Genomic DNA, 27,735 nt, shown 5'->3' on the forward strand with positions numbered 1-27,735 from the left:
AGATGCTGGTTTGGAATACCCATGCACGTAGTGGTGAGGGGACAAGGGCACCTGTTACCCCTGTGGACCTGGGGGGCTCAAGCCCATTGGGGCTGAAGGCTCCTTTGGTGTATGTACACGGGGATACAAAAAAAAAAGAAGGAATCCCCCACCCACCAAAGTTGTATATTTAACTTTTTGTACAAAACAACCGTATTGTCTTCAAAGAACTCTCCATTACACTCAATACGTTTGTCAAGTCTGCAATTCCATTCTTGGAAGCATTTTTCAAACTCATCTATTTGGATGGCTGACAGCACCTCCCTTGTTTTTTTATTCACCTATGCCATCAAATCACTGTCCTTTCATGTCCCTTTTCATTCTCGGAAACAAGAAGAAGTCACATGGAGCAAGGTCAGGTGAGTAAGGTGCATGGGGCAAGAGAGGCATGCTGGTTTATTGCCAGAAACACGCACTGAGATGGCTGCTTGAAGAGGTGCATTGTCGTGGTGGCAAAACCAGTCAAGAGCCTGCCCCAAATCAGGCCTTTTTGTCACACACTGTTACACAATCTTTATAGAACCTCTAAACAGAACGCTTGATTAACAGTCTGACCTAGTGGAACGAACTCCAAACGCACTATCTCCCTCACATAAAAAAACAAATGAGCATCATCTTGATCTTTGATTTCACTCGATGAGCTTTGAGCGGGGGGGTGGGGCAAGGTGACAATGACATCTTCCACTGGCTTGATTGATGTTTGCTTTCGGGGTTGCAAGAATAGCCCCATATCTCACCACCAGTAATGATCGTGGGGGGGGGGGAGTCTGGGTTGCTTCGGACCTGTTCTTTCAATGCACGGCATGTTCCACTCGATGCCCTTTTCCTGGTCAGTCAGAACCCAAGGCACACATTTTGCAGCCACCCTCCTCATTCCCAAATCTTCTGTTAAAATTCGCTGAACCGAGCTCCAAGAGAGTCCAGATAACGTTCCCATCTCTTCATTGGTCCATTGTCAGTCTTCGAGCACAAGTGCACGAATTTTTGTCGACATTTTCATCTGTTTTTCATCCATTCGGGAAGTTGGCGGATGTCCAAACGGATGAGGTTTGTCATCAACCGACATTTCACCTTTTTTGAAATGCGAAAACTCGTACACTTGAGTTTTTCCCATAGCGCTGTCCTTGTAAGCTGTGTTCAACATCACAACAGACCCTGTGGCATTTTCCCCAAGCAGGAAACAAAATCCCACAGCCACATGCTATCCTTCTAAATTGGCCATCGCAAAAAACGAGATTCGATCGAAACCGCTTTTACAAAAGAATTCACTGTGACCAGAGAGAACCTTCCCAGAGGATGCCACTGGGTGCACTAACTCAGAGCAAGTTGCTTGATGCTTGCCCAGCAGAAAAAAATGCGTGCTATGAAAGCTCTGCCTAGCAGAGCTTTTATCCGGGGTATTTTGAGTACCCCTTCATAATGCCTGCCCTGGGGAATGGGCTTAGAGGAGGGTCCAGTCTCTGAACTCAGCCCACAGTGGGGTGAGGGGAATATACCTCTGTTCTCTGTTTCTGTCTCTCTTCACCAACTTTGTCCCATTGCTTATCAGTGCGTACACACACACACACACACACACACACACTCACACCGTTTAGCCCTGCAAGCATCTCCCTTCTCCCCAGCTCTGTGGAATTAGCGGACTCTCCCCACCCCCAGCCCTGGAGGTGATTTGCTGAGGTCAGGCCTGGCCCAAGGGATCAGCCATTTAACAGCATGTATCCCTGCCAGGGAAGCCCACCATGGTCAGACTCAAGAAGAAACCACCCCCATCCCCAGGTCCGCCTGATTCAAGCCATGGTATTTTCAATCGCCTCTGATGCATGAGAAGGTTGGACAAGGAGTAAGACCAAAGAAGAAACCAGGCATTTGAACCGCAGTGCTGGCGAAGACTGTTGAAAACGCCACGCACTGCCGAAAGAGCCAACAAATCTGTCAGCGTAGGTGAAGCCAGAATGCTCCTTAAAGGCGGAACATTCTTGGGACATGTTGACAGGAGAGACCAGGCCCTGGAGAAGGACACCCTGCTGGGTAGAGTGGAGAGGCAGTGACAAAGATGAAGGCTCTCAACAAGAGGGGCTGGCCCAGAGGCTGCAACGATAGGCTCCAACCTCAGAACCATTGTGAACATGGGGCAGGACCTGGCAGTGTTTCCTTCTGTTGTCCCCAAGCCTGAGAGGGGCTGGAACCGACTCCCCGGCTCCTAACAACACCGTCCAGAATACCCTGCAGGTGAAGACCTCAGGCTCCAGGTTCGAATCTCTCTCCTCCCACCCCACATCCCATAGGGTTGTCCCTTTGTGGTGTGGGTGATGGCTACTGAATCGACTGTCTACTGGCTGCCAGAAGACCACATCGGTCCATCTTAGAAGAAATATAACCAAAACATGGCTCAGAGAGGATGTATTGTTTTTAGATGACTTTGAGCCAGTCCCTACCCATCGCGACTCCATGCAGAACAGACCGAAACTCTGCGTGGATGCATCGGTAGGAAGGAACATCGTGGCTGACAGAGGGAGTCCTCGATGAGGTGAGTTGACCCAGTGGCACCAGCAACACACTCCAACAGACCAGTGGTCGTGGCACAGGACTGGGCCATGAGCTGAAGCTGTCCCGAAAGCAAACAAGACCACCACCTTCCATGTGGCCCCTGCCTGCTCTCTGGGATTCTGCTCCTTGGCTGTGAAAGGGCCAGGCTCTCCCACCCCCCCGTGAGGTGGGATTACAGAGTCCAGCCCTGGGCCCAGGTTTCAGCCATCTCACAGCCTGTATTCCTGTTCCCCTTGGCCATGGGCCCAGTGAGTCAGCTCAACCTGCCAGGAAAGTTGGAAAGGGAGGACACGGGGGAATGGAGAACTTTCCAGAAGGGATTTAGACCAGGCATAGGAACCACCACCTCCATCCTCACTCTAACCACCGAGCGGCTTTGCCCCCTGTTGTCCTCTGTCTCACTGCAACATGATCACATTTGTTGTTGTCCTCAGGTGCCATTGAGTTGGTTCCAACCCACAGGCACCCTGTGCACAGCAGAACCAAACCTGGCCCGGCCCTACACCATCCTCACAATGGTTCCTGGGCCTGAGCCCCTGCCTGCAAACATGGGGTCAGTCCTGTCCTTGAGGGCCGTCCCCTTTTCCACTGCCCCTTCACTTTACCAAGCACGACATCCAGACAATGTGTCCAGTGGGTGTAAAATGAAGTCTCCCCATCCTTGCCTCTAAGGAGCACTCTGGGATCAAGTCAGCGTATACTAAGATAAAACAAAAACCCTTAGTAAGCCTGAGCAAGATTATCTGAACACCATTCCCTAGTCAGAAATGGAAGGGCCTGAATGTATACAGTAAGGAGCCCTGGTGGCGCAGCCCACTACAAGGTCAGCTGTTCAAACCCACCAGATGCCCCAAGGGAGAAAGATGAGGCTGTCTATGCCTCTAAAGATTTAAGGTCTCAGAAATCAAGAAGAGCAGTTCCTCTCTGTCCTAGAGGGTCACTGTGAGTCAGCATCGACTTGAGGGCAGTGAATTTGGATTGGGATGTTTGCAGCCAATTCAATGGTCCTTGCAAGGCTAAACCACACTACTCAATTGCTGGCAATTCTCAAGACTCCGATATGCAGAAGGAAAGGGGTGAGGTGGTCTGTTTCTGGCAAGACTGACACCCCGGGAAGTCCTCTGCGGGGCAGTTTCGCTCTGTCCTGCAGGATCGCTGTGAGTTTGGATCCACTAGACAGCCACGGGTCTATTAACATTGTGCTCTAAGAGGCAGGAGCCCTGGTGGCACAGTGGTTACACATTGGGTCTCTAACCTCAACGTCAACAGTTCAAAACCACCAGCCGCTCCACAAGGGAAAGACAAGGCTTTCTACTCCCATCAAGGGTTACAGTCTCAGGAAAATGGGTGCATAAGCAAATGTGGTGAAGAAAGCTGATGGTGCCCGGCTCTGGGGATAGTGTCTGGGGTCTTAAAGGCTTGAAGTTAAGCAAGCAGCCATCTAGCAGGGAAGCAACAAAGCCCACAGGGAAAAAGCACACCAGCCTGTGTGGTCACAGGTGTTGATGGGATAAGGTGTCAGGCAGTAAGAAGACTCGAAGCAAACAATCCATGAGTCAGAGTGGAGACTGAAAGCCCATCTGTAAGACATTCCCTCATGTAAGGGTCACAAGGAAGGGACAAGTCAGCCAGGGTGCAGTATAGCACCGACAAAACACAATATTCCTCTAGTTCTTTAATGCTTCCTCCCCGCCCACTATCACGACACCAGTTCTATCTTACAAATCAGTTCTATCTTACAAACCGGAGCATGTGCACTGGTGCAGATAAGAGCTCTCGAAACTCCATAACAGATCAACCCCTCGGGAACAATCATGGGAGCAGCGATACCATGAGGGTAGGGGGAAGGTGGGGAAGAGGGGGAACCAATCCCAATGATCTTATAACACCCACCCAGCCCCCAGGGTACGAACAACAAAAACACGGGTGAAGGGAGATAGTGGGGATGGCATAAGATAGAGAAAATAATAGTTTATCATTTATGAAGGGGTCCTGAGGGTGCGTGGAAGAGAGGGAATAAGAACGAGCTCAAGAAGAGAGAAAATATTCTGAGAAGGATGATGATGGCGGCGGCAAGTGTACAGATGTGCTTGATTCCCTGGATGCATGGGCTGTGGTCAGAGCCCCCCCTAAAACGATTTCCTTTTGAAAAGAGGAAAGTGCTCTAAAGCTATTGTGGTGGTGATTGCACAACTCTCTTTAATAGATTAACCTATGACATTGTATGATGTGTGAATTATATGCCAATAAAATTAAAGAAGAGATCGTTTTTTTAAAAATGAGTTCTCCTCTCAGAACCTCACAGGGCAGCTCTCCCCTGTCCTCTAGGGTCGCTAGGAGCCAGCCCTGACGTGATGGCAGTGGGTTTGGGGTTTTGTAAGAGGAAAATGCAGTGTCTTAAATAAAGCAGTCTGCACTTGGCCCCCATCAAAAACCAACCCTTCCTCTCAGCCTTAGCAGTGCAATCGCTGTTGTTGGCCAGGGCCCAGTTGGTTGTCACTCAGCAGGCTCGGGGTGCAGGGCGAGCCTGGGTGTCCCTTTTGGGAGTATGGGTCTAGCTTGGCTTATCTCTGAGGAACCTCAGACTGAGTTTGAGCCACTAACCTCTGGCTAAGGGCCTGTGGGCCTCACGCCAGGGCTCCAAAAGGTTTTTGGTTTTTGAATCTGAAATCCCTGTGAGTTCTGACATAGTGAAAGTAAAAAAAAGTTGAGCAGCAGTGTTGGGACCCAGAAGGCACTGAAAACCCACCGGCACTGGACAAAGGGGACTGTTGGTCACGCTGAGCTGTGACCCGGGGTCCTGGAGGTTCAGGGCTGAGAGCTGCTTCCTAGGGGCTGTCACACTGGAAATGACGCGTCCAAGGCCCATGGGCTGGGAATCCGTGTTCCAGTGGCGCAGAACAAAGCCCGAGAGAGGGGAGGGCTGCGGGGAGTCCCTCAGCAGATTCAGTGGATGCACTTCCGTCCAAAAGCTGCCCTGAGACCTGGGGGGGGGGGGCAGGTGGGTCCCTTTGTGATTACAGCCTCTTCCACCAGCCCTGCCATCCCTAGCCCCACCCCACCCCCACGCCCCCACCCCAGTACCAAACCAGAGCCAGGCGGCACTTACCTGGCAGGTAACGACGCTCATGGACTCTGGCAGACAGTCACACAAGGAAAGTCCCACCAGCTCCTTCCTGTGTGGGCCCCTCGACTTCCTGAGCCCAAGTCACTTACGGAAAGTCTGGGCCTTGTGAGGGGGCGGGGGTGGGGAGGCAATCGAGCTCAGCCAAGGAGGGGTAGAATGTTCCGGAAGCCTCTGCAGCCGCAGTTCTGTTTGTGCGGGCTGCAGAGACCCGCAATAAAATGACAGTGCCAAGACGGGGCTGAGGTCACACAGAGACTTCAGGGCCCAGGTCCTGATCCCTGTGGGGTCCTGGCCCCACAAGCCCCACTTGTCCCATCTGTGGCAAGTGTGGGTTAAACACCCAGTGGAGATAATGTGACACCCCTGGGCTGGATTAGCCTAGGAAGGAGGAGGGGAGTGGCCCCAGACAAAGCTGAAACTCTCCTTGGGTGGATCTCTGGAAGGATCCTGCAAGGGTCAGAATGAGACCAGACGCATGAGTGGCGGCCAGGGGTGGGCATGAAGTCCCAGTACCCAAGTGGTGAGCACGCTCGGCTTCTAACTAAAGTTTGAGGTTCGAGTCCAACCCAAGGTGCCTCGGAAGAAAGGCCTGGTGACCTGCTTCCAAGCTGGAACTCTGCCACACACGAGGGCTGGTAACTCAGAGCTAGACGATGGTGACTGGTGACTAAGGGGCCAGGAGATGGGCAGAGGGAAGAGGACTCCGTCTTAAGGGACCCTCCCCCCCTACACACATGCACACACAGCTGCTACTAAGGGGATGGCAGAATCAGGGACTGGATGGTGGAGGTGATGTGCGACATGCTGAACATAATGTCACCAAACGGTCTGTGTACAGATTGGTGAAATGTCACGCGTGGCGTTCCGTGTCCTTGCACTGATGGTAACTGCTGCCAAGTTCACTGCCAACTCATACTGACCCGAGTGACCAGGGGAATTACCCAGGAGTGGTTTTGGTTTTGGTTTTGAGCTGTGATCTTGATGGAAGATCACCAGCTCTCTCTCCCACAAAGCCTCTGGGTGGGGCCCAGCCACAGACCTAAGCAGCTTAGCACGTAACCACCCCTTGCAAAGGACTCTGGGAATGATAGTGGTGTCATAGCCAAGGGCCTTGAGGGGTGGCTCCTACCAACACACACTTGTTCTTGGATGGTCTGAAGGCTGGGCGCCCAGGCTGCCAGCTGTGTGGATTTACCACCAGACTCTCCGCGGGAGAGAGACAGGGCTCTCTACTCCAGTGAAGAGTTAGTCTGGGAAACCCATGGGCACAGTTCTACCCTGTCCGACAGGGTCGCTAGGGGTCAGCAGTGAGTTTGGTTTGCTTCTGAAGGAAGATCTGCCACAAGCCTTACTCCCAGTCTCTGGTGACACTCAGTGAGCCTTGGCTTGTAGATGCCTCACTCCAATCTCTGCCTCCGTTGTCACATGGCCATCTCCCCTCTTCCTGACTCCTTCCATATTTCCTATACAGGACACTGCTCAGATGGTGAGATAGTTATGGTTTATTGTGCCAACCTGGCCGATAAACACATGTGGCATTAATTGAAGGGCGGAGGGATAAATGGCTCGGTGACCCTCACCTTTCTAGTTCTCGGGTCTCTTGCTCTCTGATGATCGGACCATGGTGCAGCTGCCTTAGCCAGTGCCCTGCTTTAGCTGGCAAGGCTCACTTCCTGCAAGACATCCCTGAGGAAAAGCCACATGGACCTACCTGGATGCAGCCCTGGGTGCTGGAGCAGCCGTGTGGAGACCCCGCCAGCACTGAGATGCTCACACACTCACTGACTCGGCTTTCCTCCTGCAGTCGGCATCATTGCGTCTATTTCGTGAGATGGAGGAGGACTTTGTGGATTGATGTCGGACATATGGGTTAATGTTGGACATGTGGGCTTGAGACGCACTAGGTTGGGATGTTTTCTTGATGCACAGTTACCCTTTATATAAAACTCTCTCTTATACGTGAGTTTCTGTGGATTTGTTTCTCTAAAGTACCCAGACTAACACCCTCCCCCAGGTAAAGACTAGGGAGATGGAGTCACACTGGCTGGGAGAAGCGGGGGACAGGGACCTCCACCTGGAGCCAGCCAACAGATGACCCTGCCATGACTGTATTTCTACCCAGAGCCTGAGCTCTGCTCCTCCTTGAATCGCGTCACTGTGGGAAACAGACACAGCTGATGGCAGGCCCCCTCCCCTGTCTGTACTATTCAATGGCGCCCCCAGTTCTCCTGCGCCCAGTGCTGACAGCTTCGCGGATCCCACATCTGTGTGTGCTCATTCCTATACACAGGGAAGGACTGGGTGGGCCCTTTTTTGCCATTCGCTGATGTTTCCAGGCCGGTCTCTGCTGCGGCGGTGGCATCAGGATTCCACTGCTCCCTGCAGTTGGGGAATGGTCCATTGTAAATGGGGAGTGGGGAGGGGAGGCGGAACTGCTCGCCCAGCCTCTGGGGATGGATGGCCATGATGGCGGGTCCACTTGGGGGCTCTGGGGACAATGGTCGACCTGTTGGCATTCCTACCTCCACTCAAGAGTAGACCCTGGAGGATCGGCCGTCTGGATTAAATGCTTGCTCTCTGTTCGCTTGCTGGGAACCGTCGAAGCAGCTTCCACCATGGGTACCATGGTATACTTCAGAGTCCGCACTCTCTCGTGAAATCCACAAAGCCTTCTGCAGCTGTCCCAGAGGTCAGTGGGTCAAACCGGCCTCCTGACTGTGGGCGATAGATCTGGTTATCTAGTTCTAGAAACACCGCAGTCTAAAAGTACCCTGGGCCATGGAGGTTTCCGCCTCGCAGGACCACATATGGGGCAGCAGCGTAGAACTGCTCCGTAGGGCTTCTGAGACCCCTTTTGCTGTCTCAGAGCAGCTGGTGGGTTGAACACCGCACCTCGGGGTGAGCGGTCCAGCGCTTGATCCATAGAGCCAGCAAAACCTCCGAACTCACTGCCACCAATTCTCTTGTCTCATAGTGACCCCGTGAGACAGAACAGAACTGCCGCTGGGGGGGTTCCAAGACTAAAAAGCCTCATCTTTCTTTCCGTGCAAAATTGGTGGTTTAGAACTGCTGACCTCGGTGTTCGCAGCCTACCATGTAATCCTCTACGCTACTAGATTAGAACCAACCCCAACTCACTGTCTTCAAGTGCATCCTGACTCACAGTGACCTTCTAGAACCGGCTAGAGCCACCGCTGTGAGTTTCTGAAACAGTAACGCTTTCTGGGGGCAGAACGCTTCATCTTTCTGCCAAGAACTGGCTGGTGGGTTCAAACCGCCGAGGTTGGGGTTAGCAATGCAACACGTATTCCCCTATGACACCAGGCCTCCTTTTAAAGCCCTCTAAGGTAGTTCTCTTTGTCCCATGAGGTCGCACAGAGTGGAAGTGTACTCGGCGACACCCCAAAACATGTCTTTCGCTTCTATTTATTCATTTCCCCAGGAGAACATCCACGCTCTGGCCTGTCCCAGCTGCATTCCCGGTGCCCGGATGGGTGATGGAGGAATGCCTGAATGGATGGTAATGAATGAACGGATTAATTCATGAGTGCGGGAAGCAGGAACTAGAGCTGGAAGTGGCTAGAGATCGGGGCCTCGAGGCCATGGCCCACGTATCTGGAAGTGAGTGACGTCAGGGACAAGAATCAACCTCAGTGCCCCCAGAATGGCCTGGCATCACCCGGAAAGGGCGGATGGGCCTGCGCTTGCTCGGTGACCCAGGCTGGGGTCTCTCAATGGGTAAAGGGGTCCTGTGGAAAGAGACAGGCTCCCGGGACTGCGCTAGTGAACCCCGAAACCCCGAACCGATGGAACCCCGGTGTCAGAGGCAGGAGGAGGTGCCCCTTTCAGGTCCAGACTAACTTACTTACTGGGGTGGGAGGCGGCTGATGTGGAGGCTAGGAGTGGGGCGGGGCAGCTGGGAGCAGGGAGAGCTGTAGACTTTCCAGGGGCACCCAGTATGAAGCACAGATTTAAAAAAACCTTTAGGCAGAGTCCCCAGCCCCAAGTGGCCTTCTCCCGCTGAGGTCACCCCTACCCTGCCTTTGCAGATAGAAGGTCCTGCCACCATGGCCAGGGCTGGGCATCATAGGTCCCCTCTCTCCTCCACCACCACTCCTTCCCCAGCGCCTCCCTGTAACTGCCTTCCCCGGCCCTGACTGGCACCTCCCAGCCCCACAGCTCTGCCATCCCAAGAACTTCTTTCCACCTATCTGTTTCCTCCCGGCAGCCCAGGGAAACTGAACCCCAGAATCAGAAGGTGGTCACACATGGTGAGGGTGAAGGGTGGGGGAGAGGTTACCAACTACTGCCTTCCCATTAAAAACAAAATAGGTTTAGTATTAAGGTGGCAGAAGGACATTGGGCCTCCACTCAAGTACTCCCTCAATGCAAGAATACTTTCTTCTATTAAATTGGTATTCTATGATGCTCACCTTCCCAACACAACCACTGAAGACAAAGCGGGTGCATAAGCAAATGTGGTGAAGAAAGCTGAAGGTGCCCGGCTATCAAAAGAGATAGCGTCTGGGGTCTTAAAGGCTTGAGGGTAAATAAGCGGCCATCTAGCTCAGAAGTAACAAAGCCCACATGGAAGAACACACCAGCCTGTGTGATCACGAGGCGCTGAAGGAATCAGTTTTCAGGCATCAAAGAACAAAAAAAATAATATTGTTGAGTGCACACCTCCATGATAAGATCGCTGAGGACAAATGTGTGTATAAGCAAATGTGGTGAAGAAAGCTGATGATGCCCGGCTATCAAAAGATATAGCATCTGGGGTTTTAAAGGCTTGAAGGTAAACAAGCAGCCATCTAGCTCAGAAGCAACAAAGCCCACATGGAAGAAGCACACCAACCTGTGTGATCACGAGGTGTCGATAGGATCAGGTATCAGGCATCAAAAGAACCAAAAAAATTATATCATTGTGAATGAGGGGGAGTGCGCAGTGAGGACCCAAAGCCCAGTTGTAGGCAACTGGACATCCCCTTATTGAAAGGTTGCAGGGAGGAGATCAGCCAGTCAGTGTGCAGTATAGCACCAATAAAACATACAACTTTCCTCTAGTTATTTAATGCTTCCTACCCCCTCCCATCCCTGCCCCCCACTATCATGATCCCAATTCTACCTTACAAAACTGACTAGGCCAGAGCATGTACACTGGTACATATTAGAGCTGGAAACACAGGGAATCCAGGACAGATAAGGGAGGTAGAGGGAAAAGGGGGAGCCAATCACAATGATCTACATATAACCCCCTCCTTGGGGGATGGACAACAGAAAAGTGGGTGACGGAAGACTTCAGTCAGTGTAAGACATGACAAAATAATAATTTCTACATTATCAAGGGTTCATGAGAGAGGGAGGGTGGGGGAGATAAGGTTAAAAATGAGGAGCTGATACCAAGGGCTTAAGTAGAAAGAAAATGTTTTGAAAATGATGACAACAAATGTACAAATGTGCTTGACACAATAGATGGATGGATTTTGATAAGAGTTGTACGAGCTCCCAATAAAATGATTTAAAAATAAAAGAATGGTGAAACTGGGAACAATCGGGAATGGGATTCGAAACCACTTCCCATGGGGAAGCCCCAGGGATTGGCTGCTGCCTGGCAGCAGGAAAGGACTCTGCTGTCATCTGGTGGACGCTCGCGGTGGTGCCATGCGGATGATCGTGGCCTGCCCAGACAGGGATTAGATTACTCTCCTATCAAAATTCTTAATTACTACGTGGTGTAGTGGTTAGTATTGGTCTACAATCCTCACGGTGGGCAATTCAAATCCACCAGCCGCTCCACGGGAGAAAATCTGGGCTTTCTGCTTCTGTAAACAGTTACAGCCTCTAAAATCCACAGGGGTGACTCATATGAGACAGACTTTTCAGTGAGTGTCCACTAAGAAAGATTCTATGGACAAAAGATTCAAAGATGCCGCAAACAGCAGAACAAAACAAGTCATTAGGCAAAAAACAAGGCTCCAGGATTTGACAGACTCTCCGTGGAAATGTTTCCCCAAAAGCTTGCAGCTAGAAGCATTCCCTGCTCTCCATGTCATGAAATTTGGAAGACAGCTCACTGACCTAGTAACTGGGAGAGATTAATATGTGTGCCCATTCCAAAGAAAGGTGGCCTGATAGATTGGACAATAGCAGTAATACCATATGCCATTTAAGTCGTTGCTGACGATGAGTTAACAATGGCGCCGCAGTACTGTCACAAGGGGCTGGCAGAAAGTCAAGCCAGGTCGCCAAGAGGGATACCACGGCTGAGGGCAGGTGGGTCTTCACTGACAGCAGGTAGCAGAAAGAGGGTTACTTGTGTTTTATCCGTGGGGCAGCGGCATTGGACTGTGGCGATCTCAGCACACTCTGGAGCACACTGGGAAGAATGGGGATTCCAGAATGCCTGACTGCTCATGTGCAAACTGTGCGTCACCCGAGACCACCAGGCAGTTCTGAAAACAGAACAAGGCGCTGCTGCGGTACTGGAAATCAGTGGCTGCGCGCGTCGCGTTGCACCCTTTCACCACGGCCATTCCCTCCGTGGTGGTGTTGCGTGCCCTCAGGCCGATGCTGACTCACAACGACCCTGCGAGCGACAGAACAAAGCCTGCGGAGTCCTCCCCATTGCGCCTGCTTGAGCCCTTTGCTGCAGCCGCTGTGCCGATCCGTCTTTGTTTAAGCTCCTCCTCTTGTTGCCCGGCCCTCCACTTGACCGCGTATGATGCTCTTCGCAGGGGACTGGTCTGTCTCGATCACGTGTTCAAAGCTCACCCTCCTCCAGTCTAAGGGACAGCCGGGCTGTGCATCTGTGACAGATGGGTTTGTTCTGTCGGGAGGGGGGCTGAGCACGTGCTCTAGGAAGCTGGTCTGCGTGAAGAGAACGCAGCCTCGGGGTTGGAAGAAGGACGGCCTGAGGCTCCTGAGAGGCACGAGGGCGAGATTTGCCCTCACGTGCTTTGGACGTGCTGTCAGGAGAGAGTGGTCCCTGGAGAAGGACATCACGCTTGGTAAAGACCCTCGACAAGATGGATGGACAGACACGTGGCTGCATCGATGGGCACAGACGGAAGATTGACGGTGAGGACGCCAGGGACCCGGCAGCGCTTCATGCCGTGGTACCGAGGGTCACTGGGACCGGCTGGGTGCTGGCACCTAACACAGGCAACCAAGTGCCGGAGAGCGCTTTGCCCGCCTCAGGGGAGAAGTAATAAAGGAGACTCTTCCAGTGCAGCGGTTCTGGACCTTCCTCATGCTTTCATCCAGTGCCTCAGGTGGTGGTGACACCCCCCCCCACCCAGAAAACGATGCTCCTTGCTACTAAAGCACTGTCATTTTGCCACTGTTATGAATGGTCGTGTCAATATCTGACAGGCAGGATGCATTTCCATTGTTACAAATTGAACATCATGAAAGCATAGTGAGTCATCACAAAAACAATATGTCGTTCCATATTGGGGAATATTTATTTCTAATGACAGATCAATGAAACTTCATCGTGGAGCATGGTGTAGCATGCGTCACAGTCTTCACGACGGGTACTGTATGTGGGCGCATCTGCATGTGGGCGGACCCGCCTGGAGAAGGAGAGAGGAGCGGGGTCTCGTGTCCTAAGACCATCGGAAAGATGTGCTTTCCGATGGTCTTAGGCAAACCCTACATTTGACCCCCAAAGGGGTCGCAACCCACAGATTGAGAACCCCTATTCCAATGAAAAGGAAGTAGCCCTCAGGGTGAATCCCAATCTCCTTGAAACAAAACGTGGGAGAAGATCATTAAGGTGGGGTGAAGGAACCCTGGATGTTGTCGGTGCAGAGAGCCACAGAATGACACTCCGCTGCCCGGTCCGGTCCTGCGTGGTCCTCCCAACCGTCACTGTGCTGGAGTCCCTCATTGCAGCCGCGGTGTCAAACCGCCTCACCGAGGATCTCCCTCCGTCCCTGGCCCTCCACTTCACAGGGTGATGTCCCTCTCCAGGGACGGTTCCCTCCCAGCAACCAAAGTACACGAGGCAAAGCCTCCCCCCCTCCTTTCTGAAGAGCAAGCCGGTGGTACTTCTTCCCAGACCCGCTGGTTTGTTCTTGTCACTCATGGCGTGCTCACTGTCTCCACCAACACCATAAATCAAAGGCAGCCGTTGTCCTTTGTCGTGTTTACTCGCTGATCTCTTTCTTTTTTAGCTCTGCAAGTCTTTAATTCTGTTTCCGGGTGGGTTCTTGAAATCTACATGTTAAGGACAACGACTCTACACTTTAAAAAACTATATATATATAAAGCATTGAAGTGTGAACCAGGACAAACTATGGCTAGCCTTGAGAAGAATGGGAAATCCAGACCGCTTCATGGTGATCATGTGAAATTGTACGTGGACCGAGAGAATATTATATAGTTTTGTTAGTTAGCCAGAGTAGATTCTGAAGGGGTGCGGTGTGGTCTCCCCAATGCCTACAGAGGGCCACAACCAAGGGGTTGGAAAGAAATCAGGCACATTAATTAGACTCCTCTGGAAAGATCCAAACTGAGCATGCTCAGACACAAGCCCTCTAGGCCCAGGTCCACCTGGGTGCACAGACTAGGCCAGGGGACCTCTAACTTTTTAAACAGGGGGCCAGTTCATTGTCCCTCAGACCCGTTGGAGGGCCGGACTATAGTTTTAAAAAAAAACTAGGAACAAATTCCTATGCACACTGCACTTATCGTATTTTGAAGTAAAAAAACAAATGGGGCAAAAACACCCGGTGTGCCAGATAGATGTCCTTGGCGGGCCGCATGTGGCCCATGGGCCGTAGTTTGAGGACACCTGGTTCACTAGGCTAAGCCACATGACATCACACAGGTGAGTCTAAAATCAGCCAATGAGGTCAGCCAATACCTTGAACCATGCCTCCCCAGCCGGAGAGAAGCAGCCATGGACAGGTAAGCAGTCTCTCGTTCAGGTATGCTCTTGCAGGTTGGAGAGCAAGGGCGCGCAGGCGCTACCTTGCTCTCGGCCCCCGAGATGTCCAGTGAGTCCCGGAAACGTCCCTTGTCCTCATAAAAGTCACTTGGATTATGTAAACATGCTTCGGCCGCATGAATTCTCTCAGCATTACGCAGCAAGGAGTGAGGTAGAAACCACTCCAGAAACCTCACCGCTTCAGGAGAGGTGTGCATCAGGATTGGATCCTCTCACCGTATTTATTCGATCTATATGCTGATCACATCATCAGAGAAGCGGATGATCGGAAGAACAATGCAAAAACTGGAAACAGAAAAGGCAGCCTCAGGAGTGGAGAAAGGCTTATTAACACCCCGCGGTCTGCAGACTACACAGCCTTGCTGAAAGCGAGGAGGACTCGAAGCACCTGCTGATGAAGCTCAAGGATTGCAGCCTTCGGGATGGACGACAACTCACTGTGAAGAAGACCAACATCCTTGACCAATCGATAGCATCAGGATACATGGGGGAAAGATCGAAGCTGTCGAGGATTTGAACTTACTTGGATCCGCAATCAATGCTCAGAAAAGCAGTCAAGAGACCAAGTGACACATTACATTCAATAAGTGTCTTACAGTGTTGGAAAGCAAGGAGCTTGCTTTAAGGACTGAGATGCAACTGACCCGAGGCTGGGGGTTTTCAGTCACCCCATCTTCATGTGAAAGTTGGACATTGAACAAGGAAGACTGAAGAAGAATCAGAGCATTTGAATTGTGGTGCTTGTTTGGGCCGGGGCCGGGGCCGCACTGGGCAGCCCCCATCTCCTCGGCTCCTCTGAGAGATAGAACTTCAAGGCCCCCATTTCCAGCCTCTCAGGAAAATAAATGACTTATGGAAGTCTGCATCTTCTGCCCCAACATTCCAAGGAGCTCATCTCTCCAGACCAAGGTTGTGCAGCCCCTGTCCCAGCGCTCCAGGGAGCAGGTTGGCAAAAGACAGAGGTACTTCCCATGGATCGCATCCCGACTCAAGGTCCTGCAGCTGCAAGCCAACAATCTCCCTTCTTGTTGTCAACTTCCACCTCCCTAGCTCGACCCCTAGGTATCTCCCACGGCCTCACCGACAAGCTGCGATTTCCCGGACCCCACTCGTTGGGTCTTGGAACCCTCCCAGGAGCTCAAGATGCCCCTGTCCCTTTCTCTGCTCTCCCTTCCCTCCCGGGAGTGCTTTTCCTACCCTAATAAAGCCGCTCCTAACCTCACGTTCTGTGTCTCAGTGTTGACCTCTCAGTGCTGGTGAAGATATTGAAATTACCCCGGGCTGCCCAAATAATCGACACAGCTGGCCAGGAAGGAGCGCAGCCGGCATGCTCTTTAGGGCAAGGATGGTCAGGCTTCAACGCATGTACTTTGGACATGTTGTCAGGAGAGTTGCCCCGGACAGTCCTGGAGAAGGACAGCATGCTTATCAAGTGGAGGGGCGGCGAGCAACAGGAAGGTCTTCAACCAGATGGACGGACCCGTGGCTGCAACAATGGGCTCAAGCAAAACAATTGGGGGGCTGGCGCAGGACGGGTGGTGCTGTGTTCTTTTGTGCTTAGGGTTGCTACCAGTCAAAACCGACTCCACAGAACCTAACAGCGGCAATATTCATTTAAGCTACATCACATCAAATATACAAGAGATGAAAGACAGATGAGAAAGGTGTTCCTCATTTCCTTTGAGGGATTAGGTCCATCAGGACTTCCAGAATTGATATGGGCTCTGTGTATCTAGTACTGATTAACCCTTCCAGAAAGCATATCGGAATATTGTAAGAAATCAGGGAGGAACTCGATTTTCTAGCTTCTTCAAACCGATCCCTCTTTAAATCCCAGTGCTCTGAGAGAACCTGATGGCAAAGATCTCTGATCGCTTCCTTGCTGCATGGGGGATGGATCCCAGGAAAATGGAAATCCAGACAACTTCCGGGCTTTCTCAGGATGTGGCTTTACTGGCCCAGTTGTGAAGAGTCTTGTTTCCTCTGTATTAAGTGTCACGCATACCACAGGCCGTAATCTGTGATCTCCAGGAATAAGTGTTTCCTGTCACCTTTGCCGCCAGCATGCAAGGTCGGGTCACCTGCATCTTGCATAGTCACATGTTGGCCGTGGTTGCCCAGTGGTCAGGCGCTGGGCTGCTCACCTGAAGGTGGCAGTTCGAGTCCAGCAGCTGCTCCGGGGGAGAGATGTGACAATTTGCTTCCATAAAGATGACAGTCTTGAAGCAACAAAGCCCACATGGAAGAAGCACGCCAGTCTGTGTGATCACGAGGTGTCGACGGGATCAGGTATCAGGCATCAAAGACCCAGAACAAAAAATCATATCAATGTGAATGGACGGAGTGGAGACCCAAAGCCCCTCTGTAGACAATTGGACATCCCCAATTCCCCAAGGGTGACAAGGAAGACACGAGCCAGTCAGGGTGCAGTATAGCACCGATGAAACATACAGCTTTCCACGAGTTCTTTAATGCTTCCTCCCCTCACCCCACCATCAAGACCCCAAGTCTACCTCACAAATCGGCTAGACCAGAGGATGTTCACTGGTACAGATAAGAGCTTGCAACACAGGGAATCCAGGACAGATGAACCCCTCAGGACCAATAACGAGAGTAGCGATACCAGGAAGGTTGGGAGAAGGTGAAGGGAGAAAGGAATCGATCACAATGATTGACATATATCGAACCTCCTCCCAGGGGGACAAACAACAGAAAAGTTGGTGAAGGGAGACAGTGGTCAGTGTAAGACATGAAATAATAATAATAACTTATAAGTTATTAAGGGTTCATGAGAGAGGGAGGGAAGTAAAATGAGCCCGATACCAAGGCTCAAGGAGAAAGAAAATGTTTAGAGAATGATGATGGCAACATATGTACAAATGTGCTGGACACAAAGGATGGATGGATGGATTGTGATAATACCTGTAAGAGCCCCCAGTAAAACGGCTTAAAAAAACTACAGTCCCCTACAACCCCCCGTGGGGCAGATCTACTCTGTCCCTGTGAGGTTTCCATGAGTCAGTGGGACAAGTCTTTGTGCTCAAGTGCTTACCTAGAACGTGAGGTGTCTGCTCCTGTAACTATGACAGGAAAGAAAACTGCATGGAGATGGTCTCACTAATCACACGGGGTCACAAATCCTCTCCATGGCCACTCACAGCAGCAACGGAATGATGCAATTCTTTAACACACACAAAAAACAGCATCTTCTTTCTTCTTTTTAAAAACTTTTTATTTTTAATTGGGTGAAGGTATACAGAACAAATCCGTTTATATTCAACAATTATACACATTTTGTTTCATGTCATGGATTGCAACCAACACAATGTAACGTTATTTACCCTACACTTCTATGGGTTTCTTGTTCGCATTCCATCTTCTTTCTTTTAAAAACATTTTATTAGGGGCTCATACAACTCTTATCACAATCCATACATATACATACATCAATTGTGTAAAGCACATCTGTACATTCATTGCCCTCATCATTTTCAAAACATTTGCTCTCCACTTAAGCCCTTTGCATCAGGTCCTCATTTTTACCCCTACCTTCCCACTCCCCCCTCCCTCATGAGCCCTTGATAATTTATAAATTATTATTTTGTCATATCTTGCCCTGTTTCCCACGTCTCCCTTCACCCTCTTTTCTGTTTTGTCCGTCCCAGAGGGAGGAGGTCACATGCAGATCCTTGTAATTGGTTGCCTCTTTCCAACCCACTTTCCCTCTACCCTCCCTGTATCGCCACTCATACATCTGGTCCTGAAGGTATCATCCGCCCTGGATTCCCTGTGCCTCCAGCTCCTATCTGCACCAGTGTACATCCTCTGCTCTATCCAGACTTGCAAGGTAGAATTAGGGTTATGATAGTGGGGGGGGGCGGGAAGGAAGTATTTAGGGACTAGAGGAAAGCTGTATTCTTCATCGATGTTACATCGCACCCTGACTGACTCATCTCCTCCCCTAGACTCCTCTGCAAGAGGATCTCCAGTGGCTGACAAATGGGCTTTGGGTCTCCACTCTGAACTTCCCCCTTCATTAACTATGGTAAGGTTTTTGTTGTTGTTGTTCTGATGATGCCTAATACCTGATCCCTTCGACACCTCGTGATCGTGCAGGCTGGTGTGCTTCTTCCATGTGGACTTCGTTGCTTCTGAGCTAGATGGCCGCTTGTTTACCTTCAAGCCTTTAAGACCCCAGATGCTATACCTTTTGATAGCCGGGCACCATCAGCTTTCTTCACCACATTTGCTTATTCACCCACTTTGTCTCCAGCGGTTGTGTTGGGAGGGTGAGCATCATAGAATGCCAATTTAATAGAAGAAAGTATTCTTGCGTTGAGGGAGTACTTGAGTGGAGGCCCAATATCCTTCCACCACCTTAATACTAAACCTATAAATATAGGCACATAGATCTATTTCCCCATCCTCATATATAAATATATTTGCATATGTACATATCTTTGTCTAGACCTCTATAAATGCCCTTTGCCTCCCAGCTCTTTCCTCTATTTCCCTTGACTTTCCTCTTATCCCACTATCATGCTCAGTCCCCACCTGGGTTTCAGCAATTCCTCTTTGTTACATTACCCTTGATCTTGCCCTACCAGGCCTCCCACACCCACCTCACCACCAATTTGGATCATTTTTTGTTCCCTTGTCCCTGGGTTTGTTAACACCACTTCCTTTCCCCCCACCTTCCCCTATACCCTGTCCCCCCTGAACTGTCAGTCCCATTGTTTTCTCCTCCAGATTGTTCATCCAGCCTATCTTATTTAGACAGACCTACGGAGATAATGACATGCACAAAAACAAGACAGAGCACAACCAAGCAACAAACCACTGACAAAGAACAAACAAAACACAACAAGAAAGAAAAGCCTGTAGTTAGTTCAAGGATCATTTGTGGGCTTTTAGGAGCGTTTTCCAGTCCAGTCTGTTGGGGCACCACGTCCTGGCCCTAAAGTCCACCTTCAGCTTTCCCTGGGGACCTTGCCGCTCCATTCCCTTGCTGTTCTGCTGCACTCCCCCTGTGCTTTGCCTCCATGTGGTGGGGTCAGGTCGGGTGCAAGTCCCACACTGTGTCTCCGGTGCAGTCCCCTGCATCTTCTTTCTTAACAGAGTCATGGTCCCCAGTGGCTAAGCACTTGATTGCTAACTGGAAAGTCGGTGGTTTGAATCCACCATCCCCTTGCCACTCCTAGAAGTAAGAATCCAGTCATGGGCTCCTGTAAAGACACCAGCCTGGGACACCGTGGGTGTGGGTGTGGGGTGCGGGGGTTAGTTCTCTGTTGACCCAGGTCACTGGGAATGGGAGTCAACTCAGCAGGCCCATGATGACAACTTGTCATCATTGATTGAAAGGGGAATTGTGCATTTTAAATGAATATATATTTCTATCTTTGGGGCCAATACCAGAAAGGAGGCACGTGGCAGTATAGTTGTTGGATGAAGGAAATGATCCCAGATAATCAAGTCCAGAGGAACAAACGACGGGATCAGAGAGTTTATTAGAAAGGTTCAGAAAAGCCTAGACTTCCTCTCCACCACCACCCTAGCTGTTCTTTCTTACCCTTTTAAAAAAAGAAAGTTTCAGAAAGTCTGTGCTCTGGACAGCAGCCACCCAGACCCGTGTCTCTCGCCTAGAGGGAGCCTGCCCTTGCTGTGTCTGCACATGCCTCCTGTCCATCCGGCCACAGCAGCACACCTGGCCTTTTCTCCCTTGTCTGGCCCCCAGAACCTCTCCCCACCCAGGGTCCCACCCCTGGCCCAGCTACTGCTACAGCAGCGGTTCTCAACCTGTGGGTCACGACCCCTTTGGTGATTGAACAACCCTTTCACAGTGGTCGTCTAAGACCATCAGAAAACACATATTTCCAATGGTCTTAGGAACCCTGCTCCTCTAGCTGTCTCCAGGCGGGTCTACCCACATGCAGATATGCGCACATCCGAGTACCCAGTACCCAGCGTGAAGACGGTTACCCATGCTACACCATGCTTCAAGACAAAATTTCATTGATTTGTCATTAGAAATAAATATTCCACAATATATAATTACATCTTGTTTTTGTGATTCATCACGATGCTTTAATGATGTTCCATTTGTAACAATGAAAATACATCCTGCCTATCAGATATTTACAGGACGATTCCTAACAGTAGCAAAATGACAGTGATGAAGTAGCAACAAAAATAATTTCATGGTTGGGGGTCACCACCACACGAGGGAGGAAAGTTGAGAACCACTGTGCTACAGAATAGCAAACCTTTGGTCTCAACCTAGGAGGCTGTATCCCCGTGCTCTCTTACCTGTCCCATCAGGGCCCTGCCATCCAACTTGTCTTTAAGTCATGCTGCTTGGGGTGGAGCAGTGGGGGAAAGGACTCGTGTCTCACTTTCCCTCTGGTGTCACGTCAGGCAGTTTGTACAGACAAAAATAAAATCAATACATTTCCACAGGCACTTGGGTGAATTGAGGGCTTTTGCAAGGAGAAAAAGAGACTGTGCTCTATCAGTATGTATTTGCTCTCCCTTCCTCCACTCCTTGAGACATATAACATCATATATGATCACGAGAGTGACATGTTTGCTGGATGTATAAGATTATTTCTCCACCTGACCTGCATAGTTTATTCTTCAACCACAAAGATGTTCTACCAACGACATTCAGAGGGGGAGGGATGGTCTAAGTAAGGTTTCTGTACATTACTGAAATTAAGCGGATTCCAATTTAACCTCCATTTTATAAATGCAAGCATTAAATGTGGTTTTCCTGGTGACATGTTCTTCACAGTGCTTCCAGCACCTTACAGGAGGAGAGCAGCTTCCTCTTCCATCTTTGGACTCCCTTAGCAGAGCCTCTTGTCTTGGGGGAAAGACTAGGCTTTCCATGCTCTCAGAAACTCACAAGAGCAATGCTCCCCTGTCCTATGGGGCCACTGGGCGTTGGCATCAACTGGATGGCAGTGAGAGAGAGACCAGAGCCTCCTTTGCCAGAACAAATGGCTAAGCTTGGGAACTCCATCTTGGTCAGTTAGGCACCTCCCCTCAGGAGCAGAGGAGGCGTGGTGGCCTACTAGGTTATTGGGCTACTAACTGTGAGGTCAGCATTTCAAACCCACCAGATGCTCAGGGAGAGAAAAAGGAGGCTTTTTGCTCCCACAAAGATTGACAGCCTCGGAAACCCAAAAGGGGCAGGTGTACTCTATCTGATCGACTCCCAAGCAGGAGTCTGAATCAACTGAATGGTTGTGAGTTTGGGTTGGGTTTTGAAGAACAGGAAGCAGGTGGGTTAACTTTGAATCTCAACAGCTGTGAAGCACAGCAGGAACCCTGGTGCCCTAAAATGGGTTAGGCATTTGGCTGCAAACCACAAGGTCAGCAGTTCAAACCACCAGCCATTCTGAGGAAGCAAGATGAGACTTCCTGCTCCCATTTAAGAGTTACAGTCTCCTCCAAAACCTTCATGGGGCGCTTGTAGTCTACCCACATCCGGTTGCTATGAGACAGAACTCTCAACGGCAGTGAGTCCAATGAGGGAGACCTGGGTTTGATTTCTGCCCAGTGAAAGCACTTCTTGCGCAGCCACCACCAGTGTAAGCTTGAATGTGGACCTGAGGCTGAACAGATTCCGGTGGTGCTTCCAGATAGAGAGTCTAGGAAGAAGAGGCTGGGGACTTGCTCCCGAAAATCAGACCATGACAACCCTGTAGATCACAAGGGTCCTATGCGTCGAGGTCTCCATGGGGTTTTCAAAACAGCTGTATTGTGTAGGGCGACCAGAAACCACAACTCAGACCTCAACGATTAGCAGTCAAGCGCTTAACGAATATCCACACTTCATACAGCGTTCCCTCTCATAACTGCCATCCAGTTGATCACATAGAGCAGGGTGGAACTGCGCTGAGTAGAAAGCACCGTCTTTCACCTGTGTAATCGCTGCACCACCAGTGAAAATACGAATATGATTCCCATTTTACAGATGAGAACGTTTAGATCTGTTGCTCAGGACTTTTTTTTTTTTTTTTAATCCTTCCTGGAAGAAGATGTTCTGAGGCGGGAGACGCACCGGGATCTCTAAACAAGTTCTTAAGTCCGGATAGCATTAGCATCCCAGGGAAGAAAGGCAACTTCAAAGCCAACCCGACGAAAACCCCGGAGCGCCTACAACTCCCAGAGTGCCTCGCGCGGCGACTCGCCAAGATCGCATTGGGTAGACGAGGCGGGGGAGGAAATCTCTGCGCTACCTCCTGGGAGATGTAGTCTCGCCGCGCGTAAAGGCACGCCCGTGCGTCTCTCGCTTACCGAGTGATCCAGGACCAATGACGAAGCGGATCTGGGTGAGCGCGGGGCCGACGGACCAATAGACGCGCCGTCGTCGGAGGGAGGGACTTCCGGCAGCGAAATCGTGGTGAGCGGCTGCGCGAGGACGGGTACTTCCTTTTGCGGGTCGGGACGAGCGCGGAAGGTCTGCCATGAAGGCCTCGGGCACGGTAAGCCGGGAGCGACGGGTCCCCGCACCGTGGGACGGGGTGCGGGCGCACTCGAGGCGCCTGGGAGGACATTACAGGTCAGACGGGTGCGCTCGCTCCTTCCTGGGCGCCTGCGGCCGCACGCCACCCTCATCCGGGCTCCGCGAACATGGCGGCGGCGCCGCGTGGGGAGGTCCGCGTGAGGGAGCCGGTCTGGACTCGGGGTCTGAGGCGATCGGGTGCCCGCGCCGGAGGCAGGGCCACGCTGCGTGCTGTGGAGAGAGTGCGTTGCGCCCTTCGTGCGCCTCCGAGCCGGTTTCCCCGCCTGGAAAGCCGGCGTCGAGTGGAGGAATGTGGAAGGTAGCCCCCGGGAGAAGCGGGGCCGCCGGGTCAGGCCCCGAAGAGCTGGAAGTGGCAGCAAAGTCTCGTTTGTGACATTTTTTTAACTCGTAAGAACTTATTAGTTCGTTGACGGAAACAGCTTTCAAACTGGGCAAAATGTCTGCTTTTCGTTGAAGTCCTCGGCCATGACGGATCCGAACCCCTGCAGTGGGCTCGGTAGCAGACTCGGGAAGCCCGGCAGCAGGGCTGGGAGTGTCCCTAGGTTTTTGAGCGGGTGGGTCGTGGTGGGAGGCCCAGAATTGTGCCTTCCTGTCTGTAGGCCTCGGAGGAAGAACCGTGGCTGGAAGTTGGGGGAGGGAGGCTGTCAAGCCAATGAGCTACAAAGTGGCAGTGGCAGGGATTACTTCTAGGAGCAGGGTGGGCCTACGCCTCAGCTGCTTAATCTGCATAGAATAACCACTGTGTGGACTTTTCATGACTCTGGGAGCAGATTGCCAGCCCTTTAAGGTACCTGTGGGTGGGGTTCGAACCATCGACTTTTGGACTCGTAAGCCAAGCATCTAATAACCCAACCAGAGAGGCAGGTTTGGCTTTGCTGTATATGGGTTGGGGGTTGGAGGGCTTGCTGGTTGGGAGTAGAGCCCCCTGCACTGGGATCCCTCCAGGGCCTCACCCTGTGCACTTGCTTATAGTGTCCTGTGTCTAAAGTTCTTGGGCAGGGTGTTACTGATGGGGAAAGGCAAGGGAGGGCAGAACTGAACCCCATGGGCCCCCTTGAAATCCCTGCACAGCTTGGCTAACAAATCAGGGCGCAAAGCTCTCTACCCTGCCCACCTAGATTACTCCTGGAGTCGCTGGGCTCCTGTCCCACTTCTGTCTCCTCTATCCCTCCCAGCTTCGTGAGTACAAGGTGGTGGGCCGCTGCCTGCCCACCCCCAAGTGCCGGACACCGCCACTCTACCGTATGCGCATCTTCGCCCCCAACCACGTCGTCGCCAAGTCCCGCTTCTGGTACTTTGTGTCACAGCTGAAGAAGATGAAGAAGTCTTCCGGGGAGATTGTGTACTGCGGGCAGGTATGTGAGTCTGGGGGGTGGCCGGTGTCCCTGCGGGATTACCGTTCACAAAACTGGTTGTGCTCCATCAGGGGAGCAAGGACAGTGACCCTTCTAGACCCTGGCTATAAAGTGTAGGTGGGGTGGGAGCAGTGATGTCACCTGGTTGTTTAGGACAAGCTGGCGAAGGGCCTGGCTGGTGCTGTGGACTTACCTTAGGTAGCAGGCTCCCTGGTAACATGGGGGCTGGGCTGTGGAGGGGAGGTTAGGGGGTCCCTGCGGCTTCCCCTGAGCCCTGCCCTTGCCCCAAAGGTGTTCGAGAAGACCCCTCTGCGGGTGAAGAACTTTGGCATCTGGCTGCGATACGACTCCCGCAGCGGGACCCACAACATGTACCGGGAGTACCGGGACTTGACCACCGCAGGCGCCGTCACCCAGTGCTGTAAGCACCCCAGTGTGGTTCCCTAGACCCGAGCAGGCCGGGTGCAAGACATGGGAAGGGGGGCATAGGGAGCAGATTTGTAGAGGACAAGCAGGTCTCTGGGATGCCCTTCACTGGCAATTGAGGATTAGGGGGTTGGGGAGAGACCAGTGAGAACCCTGCCATCTCTACCTGCAGGCTGAGTGTCCTGGTACCCGCTGTCGTTGGACTTGTGAGTTCCGAGTTTGCCTGCTTGCACCCAAACCCAAGGACTGTGGCTTCTCGTAGCGGCAGTTTAAAGAGTGGTGCGCACAGCAAGTGGGCCTTGTCGCCTTTGAGGGGCTGCGCAGTGCCCCTCAGAGTGAATGTGAAGGTTCAACAAGCTTGGTAGGGGGCCCGTGGGCCCAGTGGGAGTCGGTACCATGCAGTGCATGTGGGAGCTATGTTTCTCCTTCCCTGCAGACCGTGACATGGGTGCTCGGCACCGAGCCCGGGCCCATTCCATCCAGATCATGAAGGTGGACGAGATTGCGGCCAGCAAGTGCCGCCGGCCTGCGGTCAAGCAGTTCCATGTGAGTTGCTGGAGTTTGGGGGCGTGGTCCTTTAGACCTGGATGGCAGGGAGACCCTGAAACTGCAGTCCTGGGAGTGGCCACACCCCGGTGACCTTAGAAGAAGTTCTGGGCACCTGCCCAGCTGCTTATCTTGTATCCTCCTCTTTCTCAGGACTCCAAGATCAAGTTCCCACTGCCCCACCGAGTCCTGCGACGCCAGCACAAGCCACGCTTCACCACCAAGCGGCCCAACACCTTCTTCTAAGCTGAGACCTCCCGCCCCAGTCTGCCCAATAAATGCCTCGGGGACCGGCGTGGGGCCTAGAGGTTGTTTTCTTTGCCCACCATAGAGAAATCAAAAGCGCGCAGAGATGGGCACTGCTGGTTACAGCCCTTGTGCGTCTGCAAACCCGACGTCTGCTCCTTCCTGCCACAGGAATAGCTGAGATGGTGGAGTTCATGTAGACCTGCCTTATCCCATCTCCATGGGACGGGGGCTGGGGTGGGGGGCTACTTTTACTCCTCCGGTGGAGATCCTGGAGCTTTAATCTTGTCCCAGGATCTCTTCCATTGTGTCTCCAGGAAACCGCATTAGGTGGGCGAATGAATGCAGGCGCAACCTAATTCCTGCTCTACCTGAGCCAGAGCGCGTCCTGGGAGCAGGGCCCCCCCTAGAGCTTGTCCACAACCCACTTGCAGCTTCCCATCTTTCCTATGTGTGGTTGGGGGTCAGAGCCTGAAGTGCACAACTACATGTTGTGTTGTCTACTGGGGGGTCCTTTCTGGCCGTCCAGTGTCACTGTCTGGTCTCTGCAGCTTTCACATGCTCGTGAATTGGACGCACTCTGCTTGGGTCGGCACACCTTTAGTCTTCAAAGGGACACGTTTGCTTAACGTTCCAGAATAAGCCCCTTCAAACCTTTCTCACGGTTTTAAAGGTTTCAGAACCGCACCCCTGCTTCTCCCTAACGGACAAGCTGGCTCCTGCCATCTCCCCCTCCTGAGCCCTCTGCTGGGAGAGAACATTCATTGTCATTCTGTCTTCTGCCATCAAGCTATTGAGGGCAGGGCTCCTGCCTTGGCACAGAGTCCCGAGCTGTACATGGGAAAGAAGCCCAAGTGGATGGGAAGGGCCAGGTACATCCCAGAGAAGGGCAACGGCCTCTACCCTGAGCTCACACCTGGGGTGGCCAGTCAACACTGAGCAGTGGCCTGGGGACAGCCTTGGCTACTTGTTGGGTTGTGATCTGTGAGGTCAGCAGTTTGAAACCAGTGGGAGAAACACTGGACTATCTACTCCAGTAAAGTGGAGTCTTTAGAAACAAGATGTGCGATGAGTCAGCATTGACTTGATAGTTTGTTTTTTTGGGGTATTTTATAGCCTGACAAGTTAGAGTGAAAACTTTTCCTCTCCCATGAATCACTGAGCATCTTCCCCTTGGGAGCAGGCTGCTGCTTTTTGTAAGGATTTTACACATGGCAGACTCTGTGCCAAACCCACTTGACAAGAGTCCACACGCAACTGGACAGGGTAGGCCTGCCCCTGTGAGTTTCTGAGACTAAGGGAGAAAGGCTTTTTCTCCAGCTGAGCTGCTTTTGAACTGCTGACCTTGCAGGTTATGGCCCAGTGAGTGACCATTGGGCAAGCTGGGCCCACATGTGGAACCTCTGCCCCGCCCCCAAAGATCTATATGATTCAGAGGTGAAGAATGGGGCCACTTGGGGTGGTATTGCCAGCAACCACATGGAGCCGTATGTTGACCAGCAAGGTGGGAGAGCGTTGAAGGCAGTACAGCTTTGGCATGTGCCACTCCAGGGGTGCCTACATGGGGCTCAGATAAAATTGAAACATGTAAAGCATATTAATGGTGCTCAAGTCATTCGAGATTGGCTGCTGGCCCCACTGAGCCTAAGCGTCCTGTTCTGGATGTTGACTTGGGGAACCTCTTAAGGCACGGTGACCTTCAAGTGGGCAGCATGGGACAAGTGGAGTCCTAGTGGCACAGTGCATTCAGGCCTGCTTTTCAGGAGCAAAGACCTGCGCCCTTCAGCCTTAGGGGCACGAGTGATGGCTCTGCACCAGGGGTGGTGAGTGGGCTGGGGCTGCCCCCAAGTAGGTTCTGATTCATAGCACAGCAGAACGACGCCAACTGGTGTGTTGGAGCCCCTTGCAGCTCCTGTGTCAGTCCGTCTCTGCAAGGGCTGCCGCCTTTTGCAGGGGCTTCTCATTG

General features: G+C 51.9%; 1 protein-coding gene and 1 non-coding gene across 2 annotated transcripts; both read left to right on the plus strand.

Moving 5' to 3' along the window:
- The first annotated feature begins 23,055 nt into the window (after positions 1-23,055).
- On the plus strand, positions 23,056-25,844 carry RPL18A (ribosomal protein L18a). Its single transcript, XM_075548888.1, has 5 exons — positions 23,056-23,155; positions 24,372-24,551; positions 24,843-24,972; positions 25,414-25,523; positions 25,677-25,844. The coding sequence occupies exons 1-5, from the start codon at positions 23,138-23,140 to the stop codon at positions 25,767-25,769; spliced, it is 531 nt and encodes a 176-aa protein (XP_075405003.1). The 5' UTR covers positions 23,056-23,137; the 3' UTR covers positions 25,770-25,844.
- Positions 25,204-25,335, plus strand: LOC142438414 (small nucleolar RNA SNORA68). The gene has a single exon (XR_012782791.1). It is a non-coding gene; the product is annotated as a small nucleolar RNA SNORA68 (small nucleolar RNA).
- Positions 25,845-27,735: the final 1,891 nt, after the last annotated feature.

Source organism: Tenrec ecaudatus, chromosome 1 (assembly GCF_050624435.1).
Source record: "Tenrec ecaudatus isolate mTenEca1 chromosome 1, mTenEca1.hap1, whole genome shotgun sequence".
Taxonomy (NCBI): domain Eukaryota; kingdom Metazoa; phylum Chordata; class Mammalia; order Afrosoricida; family Tenrecidae; genus Tenrec; species Tenrec ecaudatus.